The 27,308-nt window shown below is 36.6% G+C and overlaps 1 protein-coding gene across 1 annotated transcript in view; it reads right to left on the bottom strand.

The window, feature by feature from the left end:
* TEX11 (testis expressed 11) overlaps window positions 1-27,308 on the bottom strand; it is a gene marked incomplete at its 5' end in the record, with an annotated part of 328,765 nt that overhangs the window by 138,096 nt on the left and 163,361 nt on the right. Inside the window, 2 exons of the mRNA XM_039475670.2 lie at window positions 15,051-15,188; window positions 24,117-24,202. Coding sequence (XP_039331604.2) covers window positions 15,051-15,188; window positions 24,117-24,202 — 224 coding nt within the window. The remainder of the gene's footprint in view (window positions 1-15,050; window positions 15,189-24,116; window positions 24,203-27,308) is intronic.

The following is a 27,308-nucleotide window of genomic DNA, read 5'->3' on the forward strand; positions in this document are numbered from 1 at the left end:
AGACAATCCAAAAAGAGGGAATCCTTCCCAAATCATTTTACGAGACAAATATCATCCTGATACCAAAACCAGGCAGAGACTCAACAAGAAAAGAAAATTTCAGGCTAATATCCATGATGAACATAGATGAAAAATCTTCAATAAAATACTGGCAAGCAGATTGCAACAGCATATCAAAAAGTTCATCCACCATGATCAAGTAGGATTCATCCCGGGGATGCAAGGCTGGTTCAATATACGGAAGTCCATAAACGTAAGTCACCACATAAACAGAACCAAAGACAAAAACCACATGATTATCTAAATTGATGCAGAGAAGGCTTTTGACAAAATTCAACAACACTTTATGCTAAAAACCCTCAATAAACTAGGTATTGACGGAATGTATCTCAAAACAATAAAAGCTATTTATGACAAACCAACAGCCAATATCATACTGAATGGGCAAAAACTGGAAGCATTCCCTCTGAAATCTGGCACTAGACAAGGATGCCCTCTCTCACCACTCCTATTCAATATAGTACTGGAAGTTCTAGCCAGAGCAATCAGGCAAGAAAAAGAAATAAAGGGTATCCAAATTGGAAAGGAGGAAATCAAATTGTCTCTATTTGCAGATGACATGATTGTATATCTGGAAGACCCCATCATCTCAGCCCAAAGTCTCCTGAAACTGATAAACAACTTCAGCAAAGTCTCAGGATACAAAATCAACGTGCAAAAATCACAAGCATTCCTATACACCAGTAACAGACTTCAAGAGAGCCAAATCAAGAACGAACTGCCATTCATAATTACTACAAAGAGAATAAAACACCTAGGAATACAACTAACAAGGAACGTAAAGGATCTCTTCAAGGAGAACTACAATCCACTGCTCAACGAAATAACAGACGACACAAACAGATGGAGAAACATTCCATGTTCATGGTTAGGAAGAATCAATATCGTGAAAATGGCCATACTGCCCAAAGAAATTTACAGATTCAACACTATCCCCATCAAGCTACCAATGACCTTCTTCACAGAACTGGAAACAAAAACAAACTTCATATGGAACCAAAAAAGAGCCTGCGTAGCCAAATCAATTCAAAGCAAAAAGAACAAAGCGGGAGGCATCACACTACCAGACTTCAAACTATACTAAAAGGCTACAGTAATCAAAACAGCATGGTACCAAAACAGAGATATAGACCAATGGAACGGAACAGAGGCCTCGGTGGCAACACAACATATCTACAACCATCGGATCTTTGACAAACCTGACAAAAACAAGCAATGGGGAAAGGATACCCTGTTTAATAAATGGTATTGGGAAAACTGGCTAGCCATGTGTAGAAAGCACAAACTGGACCCCTTCCTGACACCTTACAGTAAAATTAACTCCAGATGGATTACAGACTTAAACATAAGACCTAACACCATACAAACCCTAGAAGAAACTCTAGGCAAAACCATTCAGGACATAGGCATAGGCAAGGACTTCATGACCAAAACAACAAAAGCATTGGCAACAAAAGGCAAAATAGACAAATGGGACCAAATCAAACTCCACAGCTTCTCCATGGCAAAAGAAACAGTCATTAGAGTGAATCTGCAACCAACAGAATGGGAAAAAATTTTTTGCAGTCTACCCATCTGACAAAGGGCTGATATCCAGAATTTACAAAGAACTAAAACAAATTTACGAGAAAAAAACAAGCCCATTCAAAAGTGGGCAAAACATATGAACAGACACTTTACAAAAGAAGACATACATGATGCCAACAAACATGAAAAAATGCTCATCATCACTGGTCATTAGAGAAATGCAAATTAAAACTACATTGAGATACCATCTCACGCCACTTAGAATGTTGATCATTAAAAAATCTGGAGACAACAGTTGCTGGAGAGGATGTGGAGAAATAGGAACACTTTTACACTGTTGGTGGGAGTGTAAATTAGTTCAACCATTATGGAAGACAGTGTGGCAATTCCTTAAGGACCTAGAAATAGAAATTCCATTTGGCCCAGCAATCCCATTACTGGGTATACATCCAAAGGATTATAAACCTTTATACTATAAGGACACATGCACATGAATGTTCATTGCAGCACAGTTTACAATAGCAAAGACCTGGAACCAATCCAAATGCCCATTGATGATAGACTGGACAGGGAAAATGTGGCACATATACACCATGGAATATTATGCAGCCATCAAAAACAATGAGTTGGTGTCCTTTGTAGGGACATGGATGAACCTGGAAACCATCATTCTCAGAAAACTGACACAAGAGCAGAAAATCAAACACCGCATGTTCTAACTCATAGGTGGGTGTTGAACAATGAGAACACATGGACACAGGGAGGGGAGCACTACACACCTGGGTCTGTTGGGGGGACATAGGGGTGGGACAGTGGGAGGTGGGGAGTTGGGGAGAGTTAGCAGGGGGAGAAATGCCAAATATAGGTGAAGAGGAGGAAGGCAGCAAATCACATTGCCATGTGTATACCTATGCAACTATCTTGCATGTTCTTCAAATGTACCCCAAAACCTAAAATGTAATAAACAATGATTAAAAAAAGATACAAGATTTGAAAAAAATCAACATAAATAAGAAGTAGACACCAGGTGCGGTGACTTACAGCTGTACTCCCAGCTACTTGGAAGGCCGAGGCAGGAAAATTGCTTGAGCCTGGGAGGTGGAGGCTGCAGTGAGCTCAGATAGCACCATTGCACTCCAGCCTGGGTGACAGAGCGAGACTCAGTTTTGAGAAATAAAAACAAAAACAACAACAACAAAAACCAATAGTAATAATTAGAAAAACTCAGAAATTAGGTGGTAGAGCTAAGGAAAATATTAGAAATAAAAGAAGTCATTTCAGAAATAAGACTAAGAAGAAGAAACTCAAAAAGCCAAAAGAGAATAAAAGGCAAAAACAAAAAATGTGAAGAAGGAATGAAGATAACGTATATTTTACCACTAGAAAAGGAAGACAACTGAAGGGATCTACAGATTCAATGCAATCCCTATGACAATACTAAGGGCATTTTTTTTTTTTGCATAAATAGAAAAACCAATCCTAAAATTCATGTGAACTTTCAAGGGATCCTGATTTCAAGACTTAGCTACAAAGATATTGTAATGAAAACAATATAGTACTGAGATAAGGACAGACGTATAGACCAATAGAATATTATAGACCAGAAATACAACCCTAACATATATGGTGAAATGGTTTTTGACAAGGGTTCCCAGACTGTTCAATAGGAAAAGGACAGTCTTTTCAACAAATGGTAATGGGAAACCAGGATATCCACATGCAAAAGAATGAAGTTGGATCTTTACCTTATATCACACATAAAAATTAACACAACATGGATTAAAGGTGTAAACATAACAGCTAAAACTATACAAGTCTTAGATGCAAACACATGCGAAAAGCTTCATGACACTGCATTTGGAAATGATTTCTCAGATATGACACCCAAAACACAGTCAACAAGAGATAAATCAGATAAATGTGCTTCATCAAAAATTATTAAAAATTTACTGTGCTTCAAAAGACACTAAGAAAAAGACAACCCACAGAATAGGAAAAATATTTGCTAATCATATTTTGGTAAGGGGTTAATACTTGAAATATGTAAATATTTCCTACAATTAAAAATGGGCAAAGGACTTGAATAGATGCTTCTCCAAAGAAGATACACAAATGGCCAATAAGCACATGAAAATATGTTCAACATCACCGGTCATTAGGAAAATAAAAATCAAAAACACAGTAAGAAAACACTTCAAACCCGTTAGGATGGCTTTTATCAAAAAACTTAAAAATAGTAAGTGGTTTTTTGGTTTGTTTGTTTGTTTGTTTTTAACAGAGCTTACCACATAGAATCTATTACATACCAAGAGAAAGAACCTTATATAATGCTACCTTGTATGAACAATTTTGCCACCCAAAAAATCCCAATTAGCTTAGCAGACCCAGTTTTTTTCTCTCAAATTTTCCAATCTGCTTTTAAGACATTCCACTCCTTTAAAAAGTGAAATACAAAAGAGATACTTTATGAAAGTTGCCTTAAGAGCTTGTTAAAATTCAGATTGCTGAGCCCCAACACCAAAGTTTCTGCTTCAGTAGGCGTGGGAGGAAGCCTGAGAAGTTCTGAAAAGTTTACAGGTGATTGTATTTGAAGAACCACAGTGATAGTGCATTGAATCACCTGAGGGATCTTTTAGGTGCTACCGGTGCTTCCACTCAGTTCAAACCAATGGAATCTAAGTCTCTAAGGGTGGAGTCTCCGGCAACAGAAAAATTGGAAATTCTTTCCAGGTGATTCTAATATTCAGAGAGTGTTAATCATTGCATCCTGTTTCAAGTAGATGCCGGAGGAAGGACAATTGTAAGGTTTTTTCCCAGAATTTTTCTCTTAAATTTTAAACTCACACAGTTTAGCCAGCGGGTATATATGTTTTTGAAGATTAAAAAGGGAAAACACAAGTTTATAGCCATAGTTTTGAGATGCTATAATTTTTAAAAAATAAGTTCTGGGGTACATGTGCAGATCGTGGAGGTTTGTTATATAGGCATGCACGTGCCATGGTGGTTTGCTGCATCTATCCCACTGTTATCTGCATTAGGTTATTTCTCCTAATGTTCTCCCTCCCCAGTCCCATCCCCTGCTACCCCTCCCCTAGCTACCCCACCCCCGACAGGCCCCAGTGTGTGATGTTCCCCTTCCAGTGCCCATGTGTTCTCATTTTTCAACAACCACTTATGAGTGAGAACACGCCATGTTTGGTTTTCTGTTATTGTGTCAGTTTGCAGAAGTTTGCTGAGAATGATGGTTTACAGCTTCATCCATGTCCCTGAAAAGGACATGAACTCTTCTTTTTTTATGGTTGCACAGTATTCCATGGCATATATGTGCCACATTTTCTTTGTCCAGTCTATCATTGACGGACATTTGGGTTGGTTCCAAGTCTTTGCTATTGTAAACAGTGCCACAATTAACAAACATGCATGTGTCCTTATAACAGAGTGATTTATAATCCTTTGGGTATATACTCAGTAATGGGATTGCTGGGTCATATGGTATTTCAAGTTCTAGATCCTTGAGGAGTCACCACACTGTCTTCCACAATGGTTGAACTAATTTACACTCCCACCAACAATGTAAAAGTGTTCCTATTTCTCCACATCCTCTCCAGCATCTGTTGTCTCCAGATTTTTAATGATCACCATTCTAACTGGTGTGAGATGGTATCTCAATGTGGCTTTGATTTGTATTTCTCTAATGACCAGTGATGATGAGCTTTTGTTTCATATGTTTGTTGGCTGCATAAATGTCTTCTTTTGAGAAGTATCTGTTCATATCCTTTGCCCACTTTTTGGTGGGGTTGTTTTTTTTCTTGTAAATTTAAGTTCTTTGTAGATTCAGGTTATTAGCCCTGTGTCAAATGGGTAGATTGCAAAATTATTTTGCCATTCTGTAGGTTGCCAGTTCACTCTAATGATAGTTTCTTTTGCTGTGCAGAAGCTCTTTAGTTTAATTAGATTCCATTTGTCTATTTTGGCTTTTGTTGCCATTGCTTTTGGTGTTTTAGTCATGAAGTCCTTGCCCATGCCTATGTCCTAAATGGTATTGCCTAGGTTTTCTGCTGAGGTTTTTATGGTGTTAGTCCTTATGTTTAAATCTTTAATCTAACTAAAGTTAATTTTTGTATGAGGTGTAAGGAAGGGATCCATTTTCAGCTTTCTGCATATGGCTAGCCAGTTTTCCCAACACCATTTATTAAATAGGGAATCCTTTCCCCATTGCTTGTTTTTGTCATGTTTCTCAAAGGTTAGATGGCTGTAGATATGTGTCGTTACTTCTGAGGCCTCTGTTCTGTTCCATTGGTCTATATCTCTTTTTTGGTACCAGTACCATGCTGTTTTGGTTACTGTAGTCTTGTAGTATGGTTTCAAGTCAGGTATTGTGATGCCTCCAGTTTTTTGTTTTATTTTGCTTAGGATTATCTTGGCAATGCAGGCTCTTTTTTGGTTCCATATAGAGTTTAAGGTGTTTTTTTCCAATTCTGTGAAGAAAGTTAAAGGAAGCTTGATGGGGATTAGCATTGAATCTATAAATTACTTTGGACAATATGGCCGTTTTCATGATATTGATTCTTCCTAACCATGAGCATGGAATGTTTTTCCAACTGTTTGTGTCCTCTCTGATATCCTTGAGCAGTGGTTTGTAGTTCTCCTTGAATAAGTCTTTAACATCCCTTGTTAGTTGTATTCCTAGGTATTTTATTCTCTTTGTAGCAATTGTGAATGGGAGTTCACTCATGATTTGTCTCTCTGTTTGTCTGTCATTGGCGTATAGGAATGCTTGTGATTTGTGCACCTTGGTTTTGTATCCTGAGACATTGCTAAAGTTGCTTATAAGCTTAAGGAGATTTTGGGCTGAGACAACGGGGTCATCTAAATATACAATCATGTCATCTACAAATACAGACAATTTGACTTCCTCTTTTCTTAATTTATTATCCATTATTCCTTTTTCTTGCCTGATTGCCCTGGCCAGAACTTCCAATACTATGCTGAATAGGAGTGGTGAGAGAGGGCATCCTTGTCTTGTGCCAGTTTTCAAAGGGAATGCTTCCAGTTTTTGCTCATTCAGTATGATATTGGCTGTTGGTTTGTCATAAAAAGCTATTATCATTTTGAGATATGTTCCATCAATACCTAGTTTATTGAGAGTTTTTAGCATAAAGGATTGTTGAATTTTGTCAAAAGCCTTCTCTGCATCTATTGAGATAATTATGTGGTTTCTGTCTTTGGTTCTGTTTATGTGATGGATTACGTTTATAGATCTGCATATGTTAAACCAGCCTTGCACCCCAGGGATGAAGCCAACTTGATCATGATGGATAAGCTTTTTAATGTGATGTTGAATTCAGTTTGTCAGTATTTTATTGAGGATTTTTACATCCATGTTCATCATGGATATCGGCCTGAAATTTTCTTTTTTAGTTGAATCTTTCCCAAGTTTTGGTATCAGGTTGATGTTGGTCTCATAAAATGAGTTAGGGAGGATTTCCTCTTTTTTATTGTTTGGAATAATTTCAGAAGGAATGGTACCAGCTCTTCTTTGTACCTCTGGTAGAATGCGGCTGTCAACCCATCTGGTCCTGGACTTTTTTTCATTGGTAAGCTATTAATTGCTGCCTCAACTTAAGACCTTGTTACTGGTCTGTTCAGGAATTCAACTTCTTCCTGGTTTAGTCTTGGGAGGGTGTAAGTGTCCAGGAATTTATCCATTTCTTCTAGATTTACTGGTTTATTCGCATAAAGGTGTTTGTAGTATTCTCTAATGGTAGTTTGTATTTCTGTGGAATTGGTGGTGATACTCCCTTTATCATTTTTTATTGCTCTGTTTGAATCTTCTCTGTTTTCTTTTTTATTAGTCTGGCTAGTGGTCTATCTATTTTGTTGATCTTTTCAAAAAAACAGCTCCTGGATTTATTGATTTTTTTGAAGGGTTTTTTTGTGTCTCCATCTCCTTCAGTGCTGCTCTGATCTTAGTTACTTCTTTTCTTCTGCTAGCTTTTGAGTTTGTTTGATCTTCAGGCTGTTTTACAGTTAATTTTGTTTTACATACTCCGAAATAGCAATAAAAGACCAGTCATGGTGGCTCACACCTGTAATCCCAGCACTTTGGTAGGCCAAGGTGGGTGGATTACCTGAGGTCAGGAGTTCAAGACCATCCTGGCCAACATAGTGAAATCCCATCTCTATTAAAAATACAAAAATTAGCTGGGTGTGGTGGTACACATCTATGATCTAGCTACTTCAAAGGCTGAGGTAGGAGAATCGCTTGACCTCCCGAGGCAAAGGTTCCAGTGAGCTGAGATTGTACCACTGCACTACAGCCTCAGCAACACAGTAAGACTCTGTCTCAAGAAATAAAATAAATAAAATAAAATAGAAATAAAGTATAGTATAGGAGGTACTAGGTGATAGGAATTTTTCAGCTCCATTATAATCTTATGTGACTACTGTTATATATGTGTTCCATCATTGATTGAAATGTTTATAATCTTATGGGACTACTGTTGTCTATGTGTTCCATCATTGACTGAAATGTTATGTGGCACATGACTGTATATACATACAATGAAATATTTATTCAGCCTAAAAAAGGAAATCCTGACACATGTTGCAACATGGATGAATCTTGAGGACAATTTGCTAAGCCAGTCACAAATGAACAAATACGATATGATTCCATTTATATTAAGTACCTAGAATAGTCAAGATCATAGAGACGGAACATAAAATGGTAGTTTCCAGGGACTATGGGAAGGGGAAATGGGGAATTTTTGCTTAATGAGTATAGGGTTTCAGTTTTGCAAGACAAAAAGACTTCTGAAGACAGATGGTGGTGTTAGTTTAACAACAATGTGCCTGTACTTAATGCCACTGAACTGTACACTTAAAATGGGTAACTGTAAATCAATTTCAATTGTAAACTTTATTATATATATATTTTACCACAATTGAAAAACAGCAATTGAATTTCTATATGCTAGCAATGAACAACTGGAAACTGAAACTAGTAGCCCAAGATCATTTGCAATATCATCAAAAACATAAATTCTTTAGGATAAAGTTAACAAAATATGTATAGGATTTTTATGCTTGAAAACTACAAAGTATTCATGAGAGAAATTAAAGAAGACCTAAATAAGTAGAGATCTATGCTGTATTAATGGATTTGAACACTTAATACTGTTAAGATGTTAACTGTCTCCAAATTGATCTATGAATTCAATGTAATCTCAATGAAAATTCCAGCAGGCATTTTTGTAGAAATTGACAAGCTAATCTCATCCTTGTAGGTCTCCCCCATGGAAACACTCAAGAAATAAATTTAATTTCTTTACTCCTTGAGAGCCATGGAAATATTTGAAGAAAGCTATCATGTTTCTCCTAAATCTTCTATTTCCCAAGTTTAACATCCATACTTCCTTTAACATTCTTAAAATAAGTTGGTTTTTAGTGCTCTCACCATCCTGAGTACCTTCATCTTGGCCCACTTGGGTTTGTCAATATCCTTCAAAAGCGGTGCCCCTCAATCCAATACAGTACAGATGCTCCTAAACATATGATGAAGTTACATCCCAATAAACCCATGGTAAACTGAAAATTTCCTAAGCAGAAACTGAGTTTTCAATTTACAACGGGTTTATTCAGACATAAATAACCCCATGGTAACTTTAGGAGCTTATTGAATGAGTATTGCTTTCATACTATCATAAGATTGATAAATCCTAAATCGAACCTTTGTAAGTGAAGGGCTCTCTACACAGTTGTTCCCTGGACTCTGTAGAGGATTGGTTCCAGGATACCCTTGGATATCCCAATCTGCAAATGCTCAAGTTCCTTATACTACTTGCGTATAACCTACACACATCCTCTTGTATACTTTAAATCATCTCTATATTACTCATACCTAATACAATGTAAATGTTCTATAAATAGTTCTTACACTGTATTGTTTTATATTTGCATTATTCTTTATGTTGTATTGCTGTTTTTTAAATTGTATTTTTTCTTCAGAATATTTTCAGTCTGTGGTTGGTTGAATCTGTACTTCAGATATATTCTAACCAGAAAAGAATAGAGGGTGATTGCCACCTTTTCTCCTTCTATACATTAAATCTCTATTGAGTCAACCTAATTTGAGTAAACTTTCTTGGTATTTTTAGTTTGTGCAGTGCTTACAGTCAATAAAATGTACCAAGTGATTCACATGTGCTGCTGTTAAAGCCAAATTTTATCTATTCTGTTCTTGTACAATTGGTTTTGGGAATCCAATTGTAGTATAGGATGTTTTGTTGTTTCCTGTTTGTTTTCATCTTGCTAGAATAGGCTCATTATTTCAGCCTATTAAGGTCCCTTCAGATTTGTCTCTATCTTCCTTTTTTTTTTTTTTTTTTTTTTTTTTTTGAGATGGCATCTCACTCTGTCACCCAGGCTAGAATGCAGTGGCATAATCTTGGCTCACTGCAACCTCCACCACCCAGATTCAAGAGATTCTTCTGCCTCAGCCTCCTGAGTAGTTGGGACTCCATGCCCAACTAATTTTTGTATTTTTAGTAGAGATGAGGTTTCATCATATTGGCCAGGCTGGCTGGTCTCAAACTCCTCACTTTGTGATCCTCCCGCCTCGGCCTCCTAAAGTGCTAGGATTACAGGAGAGAGCCACCATGTCCGGCCCAGGTATGACTCTATCTAACAAATCAGTTACTCTTTTTAGCTTCACATCATATGTACATTAAATCAATAGTCACAAAAACCCTCATCTATATATTCCTATTCTAAGTTCATATGGTATATACCATACAATGATGCTTGATTGTACAGTCTTTTATTACTTGCTAATTATTTTCTATATGTAAATATTGTTTCTGCATTAATATTTTAGGCTCATCTATAGAAGAGATCATGTCTTCTACTTATTCTATAGTGCTTGGCACAGATTAGGCATTCAATATTTGTTGACTTGAAATCTCAATTAGGGTATTTTTACAGTATAGCTGCATCAAATGTGTCACAGCTAACCTTCATCTTATGTTTCTTTAGTGCTTTTTTTTTTTTACATCCATATAGATGCATTTGTGGGAAAGGTACATCTATCTACCTAAGAACTACAAAATAACCTCAACATCAGTGGATCACAAGCAGATGAAGTACAAACAGAAGCCACAGTGCCATCTAGTGAGTATAACTAGTTTACATCTGCTGATCACAAGCTTACATTCAGTCCTGTAACAGAGGGCATGATTTTTCAAACTTTATATGGTAAAGAGAAACAAGATATAACCAGTACATGAGACATAACTGTCCTCCACACACTCAAAAGAGAAAAGAGCTGAGCTGGAGAAAGTTATAGTGGGATGATTTTTTAATAATATACTCTCATTCAGTTCTGATAATCAAAGAGAACTCATAGATTTTAATCACTATTAATTTCCAATTATGCATGAAGCAAGGAGAGAAATAGCATGAGGAAACAAAATTCCTATATCAGAGGAAGTTCATTGATAGGTATTTATTGAATTTCTATAACTGTTTTAAATCTAATGAGCATCTACTATGCATTAGGCACTATGCTGGGTACAAGGGCAAATAAAGATAACGTATGGTCTCTGTCCTGAAGGAGGTGGCAGTCTAATAGATGAATACGACAGGTATAGAAGCAACTAAAATACAATGCAGAAAATAACTATCTAGGGATAAACAGAACTGTTACAAGGTCTTGGAGGAGAGGAAAGGCAAGACAAGGAAATTTCCTCAGGAAGCTAAGAATGCCATTAAGACCTAGGCTTTGAAGAAGGGAATTTTAAAATGTAGGGATGCAAATAAAAAAAAAAAAACAGGTAATTTGCAACGAAGAAGCATGAAAAAAGATACTGAGGTAGAAAGCATAGATCATGGGTACAAAGCAGCAAGTACTCCAGCTGAGGATGAACATAGTATAAAAGGAAATAAAACAAAGTTTCCATGAAAGTAAGTTGTTACAAAGCCAGGAAGCCCCTTGGATTATGTCTCCTGGCATGAGTCTACTTCCCTTTGACTTCCTGCTACATTTTGACCAAGCACAAAAGCCCTCACCAGAAGCCAAGCAAATCCAGTACCATGGCCCTTGAACTTCCCAACCTGCAGAATCATAAGCTAAATAAACCCATTTTCTTTATAAATTACTCAGTCTTAGGTATGCTGTTATAGCAATAGGAAACAGACTAAGACACCACTACTTTCCTGGTCACATCTCCTAATTCTCCCAATGTTCCTGCCACTCCAGTCACAATTATCTCTTTGCCATTGTTTAAATACCCTAGGGAATTTGCACTTGTTATTCCCTCTGTCTGGGATGCTCTTTTTCTTCAGGTTTCTACTTAAAAACAATCTTCCCAGTGAGGACTTCCTTGACCACCCTATCGAAAATTTCAACTATTCAACCTCCTCCAAAACATTTAATATCACCCTTTCCTGCTTAGTTTTCTCCTTAGCACTTACCAATATTTAGTATACCAGAAGTCAACAAACTATAGCCTTTGGGCAAAATCTGGTCCACCATATTTTTTGTACAATTCATAAGTTAAGAACAATTTTACATTTTTAAGTGACTGAAATAAAAGAATTATATTTTATGATACATGAAAATAACATAAAATTCAAATTTTAGTGTTCCAAAATGCAGTTTTATTGAAACAGAGCCACACCAATTTGCTTACATATTGTCTATGGCTGCTTTCAAGGCACATAATAGTAGAGTTGATTAGTTTCAACACAGACTGTATGGCCTGCAAAACCTAAAATATTTACTGTGGTTCTTTACAGAAAGTTTGTTGACCCCTATGATATAGCATAATACTTATTTATCTTTTTATTGTTTGCCTCTCCTAATGGAAATAATGGGGACAGCAGTTTTTGTCCATGTGGATAAGAGTTTTCATATATTTATTCATTACTATATCCTCAATGCCTAGAACAGGAGACAATAAGTAAATATTTTTGAATGAATGAACACTAGAAAATATAGACAGAAGCACTTTTACTTGGCAACAAAAAGGAGGACAGGGAGAACTGAAGTTTGAGGAGGATCACAAAGGTGAAGGAAGGTTTTTGGATAAGGAAGCCTTGAAGGTAATTATAATGACAGGAGAAAGAAACAGCAGAGAATGATTAAACAGCTAGGGTTGAGATCTGTAGACTAAGGTCTCCAGAGGAAGTTATTTCTTTCTCAGAGGAATGAGAAAAGAAAGGATGAGTGAAGAGGAGAGAAATTGATGAAGTTCACGTCAGTGGATATAAGCTCAGTAAATTACACAATAAGGTCTTTTGCTAAAACAAAAGAGAAAGCATGAGTGCTTAAGGACAGAAAAAAAATGTTTTAAAATTACCACTGTAGGAATGAAGAAAGCAGACAATGAAAGTTAACAAAGGTTAGACACTGGCAAGGTGGGATAATTAGAATATGATGGATTGTGTATTTTTTTCACCTTTCTGTCTGTCCTTGTGCATAAGAGAGTATTCACTGCATATGGAGGGTATCCAATTAAAGTCTGCTAAATTCAAGACAGGATGAAATGGAGAAATATACTAACAGCAATCAACAAAGTTATGAACATATTCAAAGTATCCTTTGGCTTCACCACTAATCTGGCCATAAATGATACGGTTACATATTGAATACACACCATTAAAATATGCCTGTTTTATTGTTCTCCTATTCTTCCTAACATCACTATTACTACCATTTGAATTCCTAATTATAAACTCAGCCCTATACTAGGCTCTAGGACCAAACTTGACATTAGAAGAGATTTAAGAAGCACTGCTTCAAGTCTCAGAAAACTGTATCTAGTCAACTTGTATTCCTCTTCTGGTCACTGCTTCTCAGTCTGGCTCCCTATGTAGGGGCTCTGCTCTTAAAAACACCTTGATATCCTAGTCCCTTTAAGTTTGGAGATCTACCTTGCTCCTTTTAATCTGTCTGCACACACTCCCATTCCTCAAAGATTTGTATACTGTCTTAGACTCCAAATCTCTGTGGTTGAAACCCTGTTCCCTGTGGTTATGCTTATGTGATGCCAACCACCTGCTTGCCTGACTTACAGAATATTTACAACACTTAGATTTCTCTCATTGCCATGCTTTGCTTATCTCCCCTTTAGGATACCCTGATGCCAGCTGCTTGGGTGAGTCGAAGGCAACTATATATACCTTGTTCATCTCTGTAACCTCAGACCCTAGCACAAAGTCTGGTACTGTGTCTTTCTTTCCTGATGGTTCATTAGATACACTTCCTTGGCCTGCAGATGCACACATTCCTCAACTAGCATGTCTACATCCAGATATAGGTCCTTCCCAAGCTGCCTGGCCCACTGTGTCATAAATCATGGAAATTATAAAAGCTCTGTGATTGCCTTCTTTACTGGTCTTTAAGTAAACAGTAGGCAACTACCTTCTTTACTAGTCTTTAAGTAAACAGTAGACAACTACCTTTCTGAAATAGTGCTACCCTGTGCAGAATTAGGTAACAAAATCTACATGATCATCTTCCTTTTAGGTCTTAAACTGTAGGTAACTATTTTCTGAATCAGTTAAATGCTAGCCTGTGAAACACTATGATTAATTAAGTAACATTTCAAGTTCTCTTCCAGGACTGTGAATGTATAATACATGAACTAAATAGCAAATATTTTCTTGAAAGAAAATCTAAAGTGTTTAAGTCAGATAAACAATCCTTCAAATATAAATAAACCTTCAAAGAAAATATCTGGAATCACTACCCTTAATCACCTATGTGAACGAAGGTTAGACCTGTCATTAAAACTTGAAAGGCAACAAAAACCTTCATATTTCATTTGGGTCCACACTTGTCTTTCTAGTTCTTTGTCCTTCCAAGAGCCAATACCCCTTATTATGTGCATACCATATGATACCCAAAGGAAGCAATGTCCTAATTGCTTTGGAAAGTATTTACATTCTATCTTTAGACATGCTTTTATCTTCTTTACCTTCTAGAATTTTGTCCTGATAAGAAATCAGTTAAAGAACATTTTCTAGGGTGGTTGGAAAGGCAAGAAATAACAACCCAGAAAGTGAAAGAATGGCCACGTCATCCAAGTATTTGCTTTCAATGAATGCCTGACAAGAATGTGTACTTTAAAATTTAGTTTGCTGGAAAGAATATTACAAATGGTTAGTATCAGATAACTTTGTTGAGGAGTTCCAATGATATATTACCATTCAGAATAGAGGGTGAAAAACAAGGGGTAAGTAATAGACTTAATGGTATTCCAAATTCTCCTTTTCTTTGGGAAGTTTCACTCAATGTTTACAGTGTGGAAATCAAGAAAATGTCAATTTGAGCTTGTTCTAGATGAAGGAACTCTCAGACATCCTAAGCTAACAGCCAAGACGACACAGCATGACATCTATCCCTCTGTCACTGCATATAAGAACATTTGCTACCTCTGAAAATAGATAAATCAAAGGACCTTATCAAATTGTTGCAAATTCAGGTAACAGCAAGCCATGTTCCTCTGCAGCTTGGCGAAGTCCACATCCATTTCACTAGGTGAATAAAACCTCAGAGAATAATAGTACCAGTGTAGGGCATCAGTATAATTTTGGACCTAAAGTTTAAAAAGAAACAACAAAATCACAGTGACGTCTTTACCCTACCTTTCCCAAGTCACCTCTAGAAACAAATAAAGATGTTACTGCTGTCTTCTTAAGGCAACCAAAACACAATATCCTTTATATTGAGTTCTAAGTGCATTTTATTATCAGTCTTAGTCAATATAAATTTTAGATAAAATGGCAATCAATATTCTTTTTTTTCTACACATTAGAAATTTCACATAGAATGAAGAGTCTGAGAGTGTAGTGAACCACCCGAGAAAACTTAACGTCTATTTTAAAAGTTATGAAAACAACAATGATAAAAAACTTAAAAGAGAATACCCATAATTCACCATGCTAATGCAGCTATTTTCACTTATCTATGTTGAATTTTAACTTTATTCTTTTGTATATTTACCTAGTTGTAATCATAGCTTATATAAAATTTCGTGTTCTATTCTTTCCATATAATTTTGTACATACTAATCTATGTTGCTATGTAGTCTTCACAATAATCAATTTTAAGAGATACATAACACTTAATCAAATATATAGTGATTTTCTTAATGTGAAATACTTAGTGAATTTACAGGGTTTTTACTATTGTAATTGATGCTGCTGTATTTTTATACAAAAATACATTTTCTCTTGAGCAACTTTAAAATTTTCAGTGGTGAGAAGCTAGCTAGGGAAAATCTGATAGAAATAAGTTGGATAATTATTCCTTAATCTAAGAAAACTGAGACTGCTTATAAACCAAGGTAAGCTAAATGACTCCCTCATACCCTATCAAGAAACTTCGTATTTTTCAATTAAGAACAGGAGACATTAGGACCTTCAAGGAATAAAAAACCCTCTCCAACTAGAAACAACAGTGCTGAATAGGTAAAACACTGCCTTTGACTATTACATTAGTCATAGTAGATTGGACATATGTCATATTAGAAATAGTCAATTAGAAATAAGATTACATTCCTCTCCAGTGTTGGAAGTGGATGTTTTAAGAAAATTATTCAGCAAGACTGGAAAATGAGAGGAAAGGAAATGAATCAATAGAATAATAGAAATTCTGAACTGGTTGTTCACCTATTCCCCCAAATAAATAAATAAATTAATAAATTAATAAATACCTTCTAAAAGAGAATAAGAATATCATTCTATCTTGCAGTACCTAACCATAAGACTTAGGTCTCTACATGCTCCTATAAGGGATTCTCCTTCCTTCTCTTGGGTCTAATTCTTTGTTTCTCAATCTTTGTTTCCTTTTTTCTCTTGACATCTTTCTCCTACAAAACCTACCATAACATTTTTGGAAAATAGTTTTATTGAGGTACAACTGACATACAAAAAGCTACATATAATTTAAACTGTACAATTGTTTTGATATATATATATATATATATATATATATATATATATATATATATAAAACCATCAACACAGTCAGGGGAGTGAACACATCCATTACAACCAATTTTCCTTTGTAATCCCTCAATCCAGCTCATTCCAGTCTCTCATCCCTGAAACAATTATGAATGTGCTTCATGAAACTATTAATTTTCATTTTATAAGCTTTTATACAATCGAATCATCTAAAATGTATTAATACTTTTTTGCCTGGCCCCTTTCACTCAGCAAAACAGTTTCTAGATTTATCCCCATTACTGCATCTATCAATAGTTCATTCCTTTTTATTGCTAAGTAGTATTTAATTGAAGAATATACCAGTTTGTTTACCCACTAACTTGTCAATGGACATTTGGTTGTTTCCAGTTTTTAACTATTATAAATAAAGCTGCTATTAGCTTTTACATGCAAGTTTTTCTATGGATAAATAATTCCTTTTCTTTTGAGTACATACATAGGATTGAAATGACTGGATCACATAGCGGGGGCAAGTTTAACATTATAGAAAACTGCCAAACTATTTTCCAAACGGTTTGTACTATCTTATGTTTCCACCATGAAATTCCAGTTCCTCAAAATCTTCATCAGCATTTGGAATGGTTAATTTTTTTTCATTTCAGCTACTCTAAGAATTATGTATTGGTATGTCTTTGGAGTTTTCATTTGCATTTTCCTAATGACTCATAAGTCATCTTTTTTGTGTGCTTATTGTCATGCACATATCCTTTTCTGGTGAAATGTCTATTCATATCATTTGCTAATTTTTGAATTGTTTTTCTTTATATGTTGAGTTTAGAGAGTTCTTTTTATGTTTTAGCTACTAGTTCATTATTGTATACATGGTTTGAAATTTTTTCTCCGAGTCTGTATCTTTTTTCATCCATTAAACGAGATCTCTTTTTTTTTTAAGTATAATTTTCACTTTATTTTCTTCAGAGGATAGCTTTTCTTCAGTCCTTAAGGACTCAGCTCCTTACATAGGCTTTTGTGGAGGTCATTGGGCAGCACCCACAGGTCTAAATCAGGGTTGGAATGTTTGGTCCTTATGGGCTTCATGAGATTGATTCTACCTTGCGATGAATGGTGAAACTCATGCTGTGCTGTAGCTTCACAAACATTTGGTAAGCACATAGACATCAAAGACACTGGCCTCAGAAATGTCCCTGATAGCTGTGGCCTCTACTGTGTTTTGTGGTTTTCCTTTAGTTTTTGGGAGAGGATCTTCCTCTGTCACCCAGGCTGGAGTGAAGTAGCATGATCACAACTCACTGCAGCCTTATACTCCTGGGCTCAAGGGCTCCTCCTGCCTCAGCCTCCTGAGCAGCTGGGACTACAGGTGCATGCTACCAGACCAGGCTTAATTTTTTATTTTTTATTTAGGTAGTCTCCCTATATTGCCAAGGTTGGTCTCAAACCCCTAGGCGCAAGCGATCCTCCCGCCTCAGCCTCTGAAAGCACTGGGATTACAGGCATGAGCCACCACACTTGGCTATCTACTATATTTTGAATGATAAACTTCTTAATAGACCTCTTTAGTCACGTATCAGGTACAATTCATGCAGGGATTAGGCTGCACATGGCCATGGCCCTTTCTGGCACAACTGTTGTTCCTTCTTTCTTTGTCAGTCTTGGAGGTGAGGACCTGAGAGTGAATAGGAGCTTTCCCAGAGCAAAATCTTTTAATTTTCGTGAAATAGTTTATTAATTTTTATTTTTACGTATATTTTAAATTTTTATTTATTTATTTATTTTAGAAAACAGGTCTTGCTATGTTGTCCAGGCTGGCTTAAACTCCTGGGCTCAAGCAATCCTTCTACCTCAGCCTCCCAAGTAGCCGGGACTATAGGTATGTGCCATTGCACCCTACTTGCATCATGTTTTTGAGTCAAGTCTAGTAATTCTTTGCCTGGTCTAGATCCTGAAGATTTTCTCCTATGTATATTTACAAAAGTTTTATACTTGCACATTTTACATCTAATTTTGTAATTCATTTGAGTTAATTTTTATATGAAGTGTGAAGTTAAGATCAAGGTTAATGTTTTTTTCTTTTACTACGGATGTCCAAATGCTCGAGCATCATTAGTTAAAAACACCATCTTTTTCCATTGAATTACTTTTGTACTTTCTCAAAAATCAGTTGAGTATGTTTGTGTGGAATTATTTTTTGGTTCTCCATTCTGTTCCATTGATCTATGGTTCTATATCTCTGATGATACCACACAGTCTAGAGTACTGTAGCTATATAAAAAGACTTGCAATTGAATAGGGTGATTCTGTTCTATTCTCTCTCAGGACTGTATTGACTATTTTCTTTCTTTTAATTTTAGGTTTAGGGGTACATGTGAAGGTTTGTTACATAGAAAAACCCATGTCACAGGGGTTTGTTGCACATATTATTACAACACCCAGGTATTAAGCCCAGTACCCAATAGTTATCTTTTCTGCTTCTCTCCCTCCTTCCACCCTCCCCACTCAAGTAGACACCAATGTCTGTTGTTTCCTTCTTTGTGTTCATAAGTTCTCATCATTTAGCTCCCACTTATAAGTGAAAACATATGTTATTTGGCTTTTTGATCCTGTGTTTCCTCAGAATGATAGCTTCCGCCTCCACCCATGTTCCTGCAAAATACATGATATTTCTTTTTTATGGATGCATAATATTCTATGGGGTATATGTACCATATTTTCTTTATCCAGTCTGTCAATGATGGACGTTTAGGTTGAGTCCATGTCTTTGCTATTGTGAATAGTCCTGCAATGAACATTTATGTGCATGTATCTTTATGATAGAATGCTTTATTTTTCTCTGGGTATATATCCAGTAATGGGATTGCTGGGTTGAATGGTAGTTCTATTTTTAGTTCTTTGAGAAATAGCCATCCTGCTTTCCACAATGGTTGAGCTAATTTGCACTCCCACAAACAGTGTATAACTGTTCACTTTTCTCTACAACCTTGCCAGCAGCTACTGTTTTTTGACTTTCTAATAATATGTCTTGGCTATTTTAATTCCATTGTTTTATGTATAAATTTTAGAATAATCTTGTTTCTCTATATTTTTCTGATGCTTTTGCATAAAACCAATTTGTATCTTTATATTTAAAGTACATTTCTTTTAAGCAGTACATAAACTTGAGTCTTGCTTTTTTATGCAGTTTGACAATCTCTGCCTTTACACTGGGGTCTTGAGGTCATTTTCACTTAATGTGATTTTTTTCACATGCTTAGATGTAAATCTATCATCTTGCTACAAATATTTGTTTTCTATTTGTGAGATCTTTTTTGATCCCTCTTTCCTCTTTTTCTGCCTTATTTTAGATTATTTAAATATTTTTATGGTTTGATTTTATCTCATTTTTTGAAAAAAAAACTGTTTGCTACTTTAATGATTGTTTTAAGGTACATAGTATATATGTTTAACTTATCATAGTCTGTCTTCAAGTGATGTTATACCACCTCACTTATGGTATACTTCCATTTCTCTCTTCTTGACCTATATATTCTTGTCATGCATTTTACTTTTACAGAATACAATGTTATTACTTTTGTTTAAACAGTAAATTATCTTTTAAATAGATTGTAATAATAAGAAAAAATCTTATCTGTTGCTCATATAATTACCATTTCTGATATTTTAAATTCTTTTGTATTGATTGATATTTCCATCTGGTATAAATTTCCTTTTGTTCAGAGGACTTCCTTGTAATGTAGACCTTTGAGTGATTAGTTGTATCAGCTTTTAAATGTCTGGAAGGCTAATTTGCTTTCATTTTTTTAAAAAATGTATTTTTATTATGGTTAAAAAAACATAACATAAAATTGGCCAATCTGCAACTAATCTCCAGAACTTTTTTGTCTAGTAAAACTGAAACTCTATATTCACTAAACAACTCCACATTTTCTCCTCCTCCCAGACCCTGGAAACCACCATTCTACTTTCTTTATTTCTTTATTCTTTCTTTAAATACTTGAGTCTCTCTCTCTCTCCATTGCCCAGGCTAAAGTGCAGTGGCAAAATCTTGGCTCATTGCAACCTCTGCCTCCTGGGTTCAAGTGATTCTCCTGCCTCAGTCTCCTGAGTAGCTGAGACTACAGGTGTGCATCACCACACCCGGCTAATTTTTGTTATTTTTACTAACGATGGGGTTTCACCATGTTGGCCAGGCTGGTCTAAAACTCCTGACCTCAGGTGATCCACCCACCTTGGTCTCCCAAAATGCTGGGATTACAGGAGTCAGCCACTGCATCTGGCCCATTCTATTTCCTTTCTCCAGGGATTTGACTACTCTAGGTACCTCATGTAAGTGGAATCATACAGTATCGTTTTTTGTGGCAGGCTTATTTCACTTAGCATAATATCCTCAAGGCTCATCCATGTTATAGCATGTATCAGAAGTCCTTGCTTTTTAAGGCTAAGTAATATTCCATTGTTTGAATATATCAGATTTTATTTATCCATTCATTTGTTGATGGAACTTGGGTTACTTCTACACTTTGGCTGCTAGAAACATGGGTATGCAAATATCTTCCTTTTAATTCTTATGGGTATATGAGCAAAAGTGAAATGCTGCAGCATATGGTAATAATATTTTTAATTGTTTGAGGAACTGCCATGCTGTTTTCCGTAGTGGCTACACTATTTTACATTTGTACCAACTACTTTCATTTTAAACAATATTTGTGCTGGATAAAGATTTAGGCTGACAAGTTTTTGTTTTCTTTCATTATTTTAAAGATGTTGCTCCACTGAGTTCTTGCTTGCATTGCTTCCAACAAGAAATCTGATGTTCTCTTTAGTTTATTCCTCTGCATGTAGGGTGTCATTTTGATCTGGCTAATTTTAGGACATTCTCTTACATGAGTTACCATGAGCACTTTAATTATGTGTGTTGGTGTCATTTTGTGTTTCTTATGTTTGGGGTTTGTTAAGATTTTTCTGTTTCTGCATTTAGAGTATTCATTAAGTTTTGAAAGTTTTATTTTTTGAAATATTTATTATCTCTATCCTCATTTGGGAGTCCTAGTTACCTGTATATTAAGCTACCTAAAATTGTCCCCCACCTAACTGAACCCTTTTAATTTTTTTAAGGTTTTTCCCCTGTGTATTTAATTTTGAATAGCTTCTTTGCTGTAACTTCATCAGTCTTTTCTTCTACAATGTCTAATATGATGTTAATACTATCCACTGTACTTTTCATCCTAAACATAGTTTTTATCTTTAGAAGTTTGATTTGGTCTTTATATATCTTCGATGCCTCAACGTAACTTTTTGAATGAATGAAATACAATTATAAGAGATGTCCTCTGATAATGCTAACTTCTGTGTCACTTCTGGGTCAGTATCAATTGATTGCTTATTCTCATTATAGGTTGTGTTTTCATGCCTCTTTGCATGCTCAGTAATTTTTTTCTTGGATGCCAGACATTGTAACCTTTATCCTGTTGGGTGCTGTACAGTTTTATATTCTTATAAATACTCTTGATATCCTTTTGGGTGCTGTACAGTTTTATATTCACATAAATATTCTTCAACTCTTCTCTGGGAAGCAGTTAAGTTCCTTGAGATCAATTTGATCCTTTCACACCATACTTTTATAATTTTTTAGGTAGTTCTGGAGCAGGACTTAGTGTACGACTAATCATTCCCCTCTTAGGAGACCAGACCCTTTTGAGTTTTCTACCCAATGCCCCATAAATTAGAAGTTTTCCACACTGGGTGATAAGAGCAGGCCTTATTCTCAGCCCCATGTGAGTGCCAGACACTGTTCCCTCTAATATTTATAGATGGTTATTCTCCTAGCTTGAGGTAATTTTGCTTCATGTATGTCCTCATCAGTACTCTGCTAAATATTGGAAGAAGACCCTCTGATCACTGGGTTGTCCCTCATCTCACTGAAGCTCTTTTGATTTTTAAGTTTTTTTTTTTTTCTGTGTGTTTAATTTTGAATAGCTTCTTTGCTCTGACTTCAAGTTTATCAATCTTTTCTTCTACAATGCCTAATCTATGCTATGTGGTCCTCTCCAGTACTTTGTCTTATAAATTCTGGGTGCCTTGGTCTCCTGAGAATCAGCTGCATCTCAAATCAGGATGCTTGCGAGGCTCTACTTCAGCTCCTCTTCTTGGGCTATATGCTGGAAACTCAAAGCAGTAAGCTGTGCAACTGTAAAGCTCACTTTAATTCTTTTGTTTTGTTTTCTTCTTTTCTTTCTTTTTTTTTTTTTTTTTTTTTTTTTTGAGACGGAGTCTTGCTCTGTCGCAAGGCTGGAGTGCAGTGGCACGATCTTGGCTCACTGCCACCCCAACTCCCGGTTTCAGGTGATTTCCCTGCCTTAGCCTCCTGAGTAGCTGGGGCTACAGGTATGTGCCATGATGTCCAGATAATTTTTTCTATTTTAGTAGAGATGGGGTTTCACCATCTTGGCCAGGATGGTCCCGATCTCCAGACCTCGTGATCCATCTGCCTCGGCCTCCCAAAGTGTTGGGATTACAGGCATGAGCCACGGCACCCAGCCAATGCTCACTTTATTTCTTATCTCCCAGGAATCATTCTCCTTCATTGCCTGATGTTCACTGTTATAAAAGCCTTTTTTTTCTTTTCATGTATTTTGTCTTGTCTTTTGTGGAGAGAGACTTATTGTTAAAGCAGGGACATAAAACAGTCCCTGTGACTACATATTAATTGCAAATGGAAGCATACCACAACTTTTTTTTTTAAATGGTACATCCCATTTGATTTACACACAAAGGCACACAAATGTATATAATACACAAAGATTAGAAGGAAATATACCAAAATTACAAATGATTGTTCTTTGCTTTTAAAAAAAAAATTATCTTTAAGCTTATAGGAAACCTGAACTGTCTTGCAGATTTTTTTCCATTTCCATTTCTTTATTACACCATAGCTTTTTTTTTTTTTTTTTTTTTTTTTTTGAGACGGAATTTCGCTGTTGTTACCCAGGCTGGAGTGCAATGGCACGATCTCGGCTCACTGCAACCTCTGCCTCCTGGGTTCAAGCAATTCTCCTGCCTCAGCCTCCTGAGTAGCTGAGACTACAGGCGTGCACCACCACGCCCGGCTAATTTTTGTATTTTTAGTAGAGACGGGGTTTCACCTTGTTGACCAAGATGGTCTCGATCTCTTGACCTTGTGATCCACCCGCATCGGCCTCCCAAAGTGCTGGGATTTTAGGTGTGAGCCACTGCGCCTGGCCACCGTAACTTTCTAAAGTGAATAAAACTCTTCCTCAACTCTCATGTTAAAAAAAATTACATTCCTATACCTTAATATCAGCGATGACATTTCCTTACACTGTAAGCTCTCAATGGAGAGTAATCATGTCTTATTATTTTTAAATAAACTCTTGTACAATGATCATTAACACTCTACATTGTGAATATTTAATAAATATATGGTATCTAAATAGAGATTATTACAGTGTTTGATGCTCTTTTATTTTTATAGTGAATGCCTTATTTTTTGTTGCAGTGGAGAAATAATGGAAGTAATGAAAAAGAGATTATTCACAAACCTCAAAACTACTGGCAGCTTTTCTCCACAGAATGTTGTGTAACCAGATCATTAATCCTGCTGTCAGTTGTCTTCCTGTATGGTGAGCTGAAAAAGAAAAAAACAAGCTCTGAAAACAAGAATCTAGATCTATTACATTAAGTAAAGAGTGGTAACCATACCCGGAACCTATAATCTGTTAGTAATGGCTACAAAAAAAAAAAAATTCAGACAGGTTTTCACCATCAATTTTAGGTTTACTAACATAATTGATAGTATAATGCAATTAGAGTTTGCTAGAATCACAGTAATTCTCCTATCAATCTATGATAGTTTTCCAGCCTAGTATCTTTTTAACTTATTTTTCACATTACAAATTAGATCATCAACTGGTGCCTTAATAAGGTTATTGTGAATGACCAGACAGCAATGCCAGAAATCATTAATAAGAAGTGTTTATACTATTATGTACTAAATAGATCAGATCAAGTTCACAAGAAAGGCCAATTATACCTTAAAGCCTTTGCAAAATGCTTTAAGACCGTGCTTACACACAAACTTTATTGCTTTAAATCTTAACTCGTGTTGATTGTTTCTGGTCTAGACGTTCACAGAGTTCAAATACATAAGCACATTAAGGTAAAGTCTAAACTGTAATAGAATTCTGTACCTCCTCTTCTGCCCTTTGGCATAAACTATCAATTTCCACAAAACTCTTGAATAGAACATTACGAATCTCTGACGCTCTAGCCCAGTCAGCAAATGTAGTTTGTTCCACGACTTACTTAAAAATACTCACATGAGAGTAAACAGCTACTAAATGTATCTACTTAAAATATTGTAATACTTTGAAAGTGTAAATTAGTTTCACGATAAAACTTAGTCTGAGTGGAATTTTAGGAAAATGGGTTATTCTGTATAATAAAGTTTTCTGGTTAACGGGCAGTTTACTTTCTTAAAATAAAAATCAATTTTGAATTAAAAAAGTAAATCTTTTCATGAAAGTTCTTAAATTTTCTAAAAAGTAAACAAGTTTCCTACTTTTTGTAAGTACAATTTAACTTTTTCTTGACCACTCAAGGTCAATATTAACAATTTTTAAATTTTATGGTACTATTAATATATCACAGTAATACCTTTGGGAGTTTCATACAGTACAGATTGCTGTATTAGAAAAATTTGAGGCCAGGTGCAGTGGCTCACCCTTATAATCCCAGCACTTGGGGAGGCTGAGGTGGGTGGATCACAAGGTCAGGAGTTTGAGATCAGCCTGGCCAACATGGTGAAACACCATCTCTACTAAAAATAAAAAAATTAGCCAGGTGTGGTGGCAAGCGCCTATAATCCCAGCTACTCAGGAGGCTGAGGCAGGAGAACTGCTTGAACCTGGGAGGCAGAGGTTACAGTGAGCCAATACAGCACCACTGCACTCTAGCCTGGGCGGCAGAGCAAGACTATTTCAACAAAAAAAAAAACGTTGAACCTGTTTTATAAAGTTGGTAGACTTTTCTTCCTCCCTATGGTCAGGCTATCTGTATACCTCCCTTTAAAACTTGTCTCTATTTACAAATGTTCCCATTAAAATGCTAAGTGTAGGAAAACGAGACATAGAAGTTTATCAAAACTGAGTATCAAAATAACTGGTAAATGTCTACAGGGAGGGTATTATCAGTAAAATATGGTTCTTAGAGATCATCTAGTCCGATAACTTCCTTTAAAAAAATTAATGACTTTGTCTTTATAAAAACATTATTCATGCTTATAAAAATTCAAAGACAGGGAGGGATCCAAGATGGCCGATTAGGAGCAGCTCAGGATTGCAGCTCCCAGTTAAAGTGTGGAGGGTTAGTGGACACCACATGTCCAGAAAAATTTTTATTGCCCACAGACCAGGAGATTCAGAGGCAGAGGAGCCCCACAGATCGCAAGCGAGGCAGGTTTGGCCGGCGTGGAAGTTCTCCGTACAAAACACATGAGTCCGGGCATAGTTTTAGATGGCAACTGGAGCTCCAGGAAGGCAGAATCGCCCATTCCTCTGATTAAAAAGGGGACTGAAACAGGGAGCCAGGCCAGGAGATTCCCGGGCAAAAAAGTGCCATGAAATGAATCTCAGCACAGCTGTTTCAGCCAGCGGAGTGGGTCGCTGCATGGGAAATCACACATATCCTGGCACCTTTTCAACAGGTGACTGGAACACCTGGGAGACAGAGTCAACCATTGAACTAAAAAAAAAGGGGGCTCTGAGACAGGGAGCCAGGTGATAAGATTCAGCTGTCCCACCCCCACAAAAAAACAGCAACTGAAAACACTATGGATTGAGAGTTTCACAGCAACTACAGCTGAACCTGGGATGGTCCAGCTCTGTGTGGGAGGGGCATCCACCATTACTGAGGCAGCCACTATGGAGGTAGTTTGCCATTGCTGAGACAGCCCACCATTACAGAGAGAGTCCACCATTATACAGGTGGGCCACCATTGCCGAGGCAGTCATAACTACACCCGTATAAACAGGACTGCAGGGAAGTTCACACGACAGCTGGGCAGAGCCCACAGCAGCTCAGCAAAGCCTCTACAGGCAGACAGTCACTAGGCTAACTCCTCGCTGGGCAGGGCAGCCCTGAAAAAAGCCAGTAGCACAACAGAAACTCATAAATAAAGCCCTAACTCCCCGGGACAGAACACCTGGGAAAAAAAACAAAAGAGGGGGCAGCGTTATGAGTTCTGCTGCAGCAGACTTAAACGTATCTGCCCAGCAGCTCTGAATGAACAACAGAGCTCACAGCTCAGCACTTGAGCTCCTATAAAGGACAGACTGTCTCCTCAAGCATCTCCCTGACCCCCGTATATCTAAAGAGTCACCCCATAAAGGAGAGCTCAGACTGACATCTGACGGGTATCCTTGGGTGACAAAGATAGCAAAAGAAGAAACTGGTAACAACCCTTACTGTTCTGGAGCCACTGCAGGTGATCCCGAGGCAAGCAGGACCTGGAGTGGACCTCAGCAGTCCAATAGCAGAGGGTCCAGAGTGTTAGAAGGAAAACTAAGAAACAGAAAGAAATAACTTCATCATCAACAAACTGGACATCCACTCAGAGACCCAATCTGAAAGTAGACAACTACAAAGACAACAGGTGGATAAATCCACAAAGATGGGAAGAAACCAGCACAAAAAGGATGAAAACACCCAAAACCAGAACACCTCTCCTCCTACAA

The sequence above is a fragment of the Saimiri boliviensis genome, chromosome X, assembly GCF_048565385.1.
Source record: "Saimiri boliviensis isolate mSaiBol1 chromosome X, mSaiBol1.pri, whole genome shotgun sequence".
In the NCBI taxonomy this organism is placed as follows: Eukaryota; Metazoa; Chordata; class Mammalia; order Primates; family Cebidae; genus Saimiri; species Saimiri boliviensis.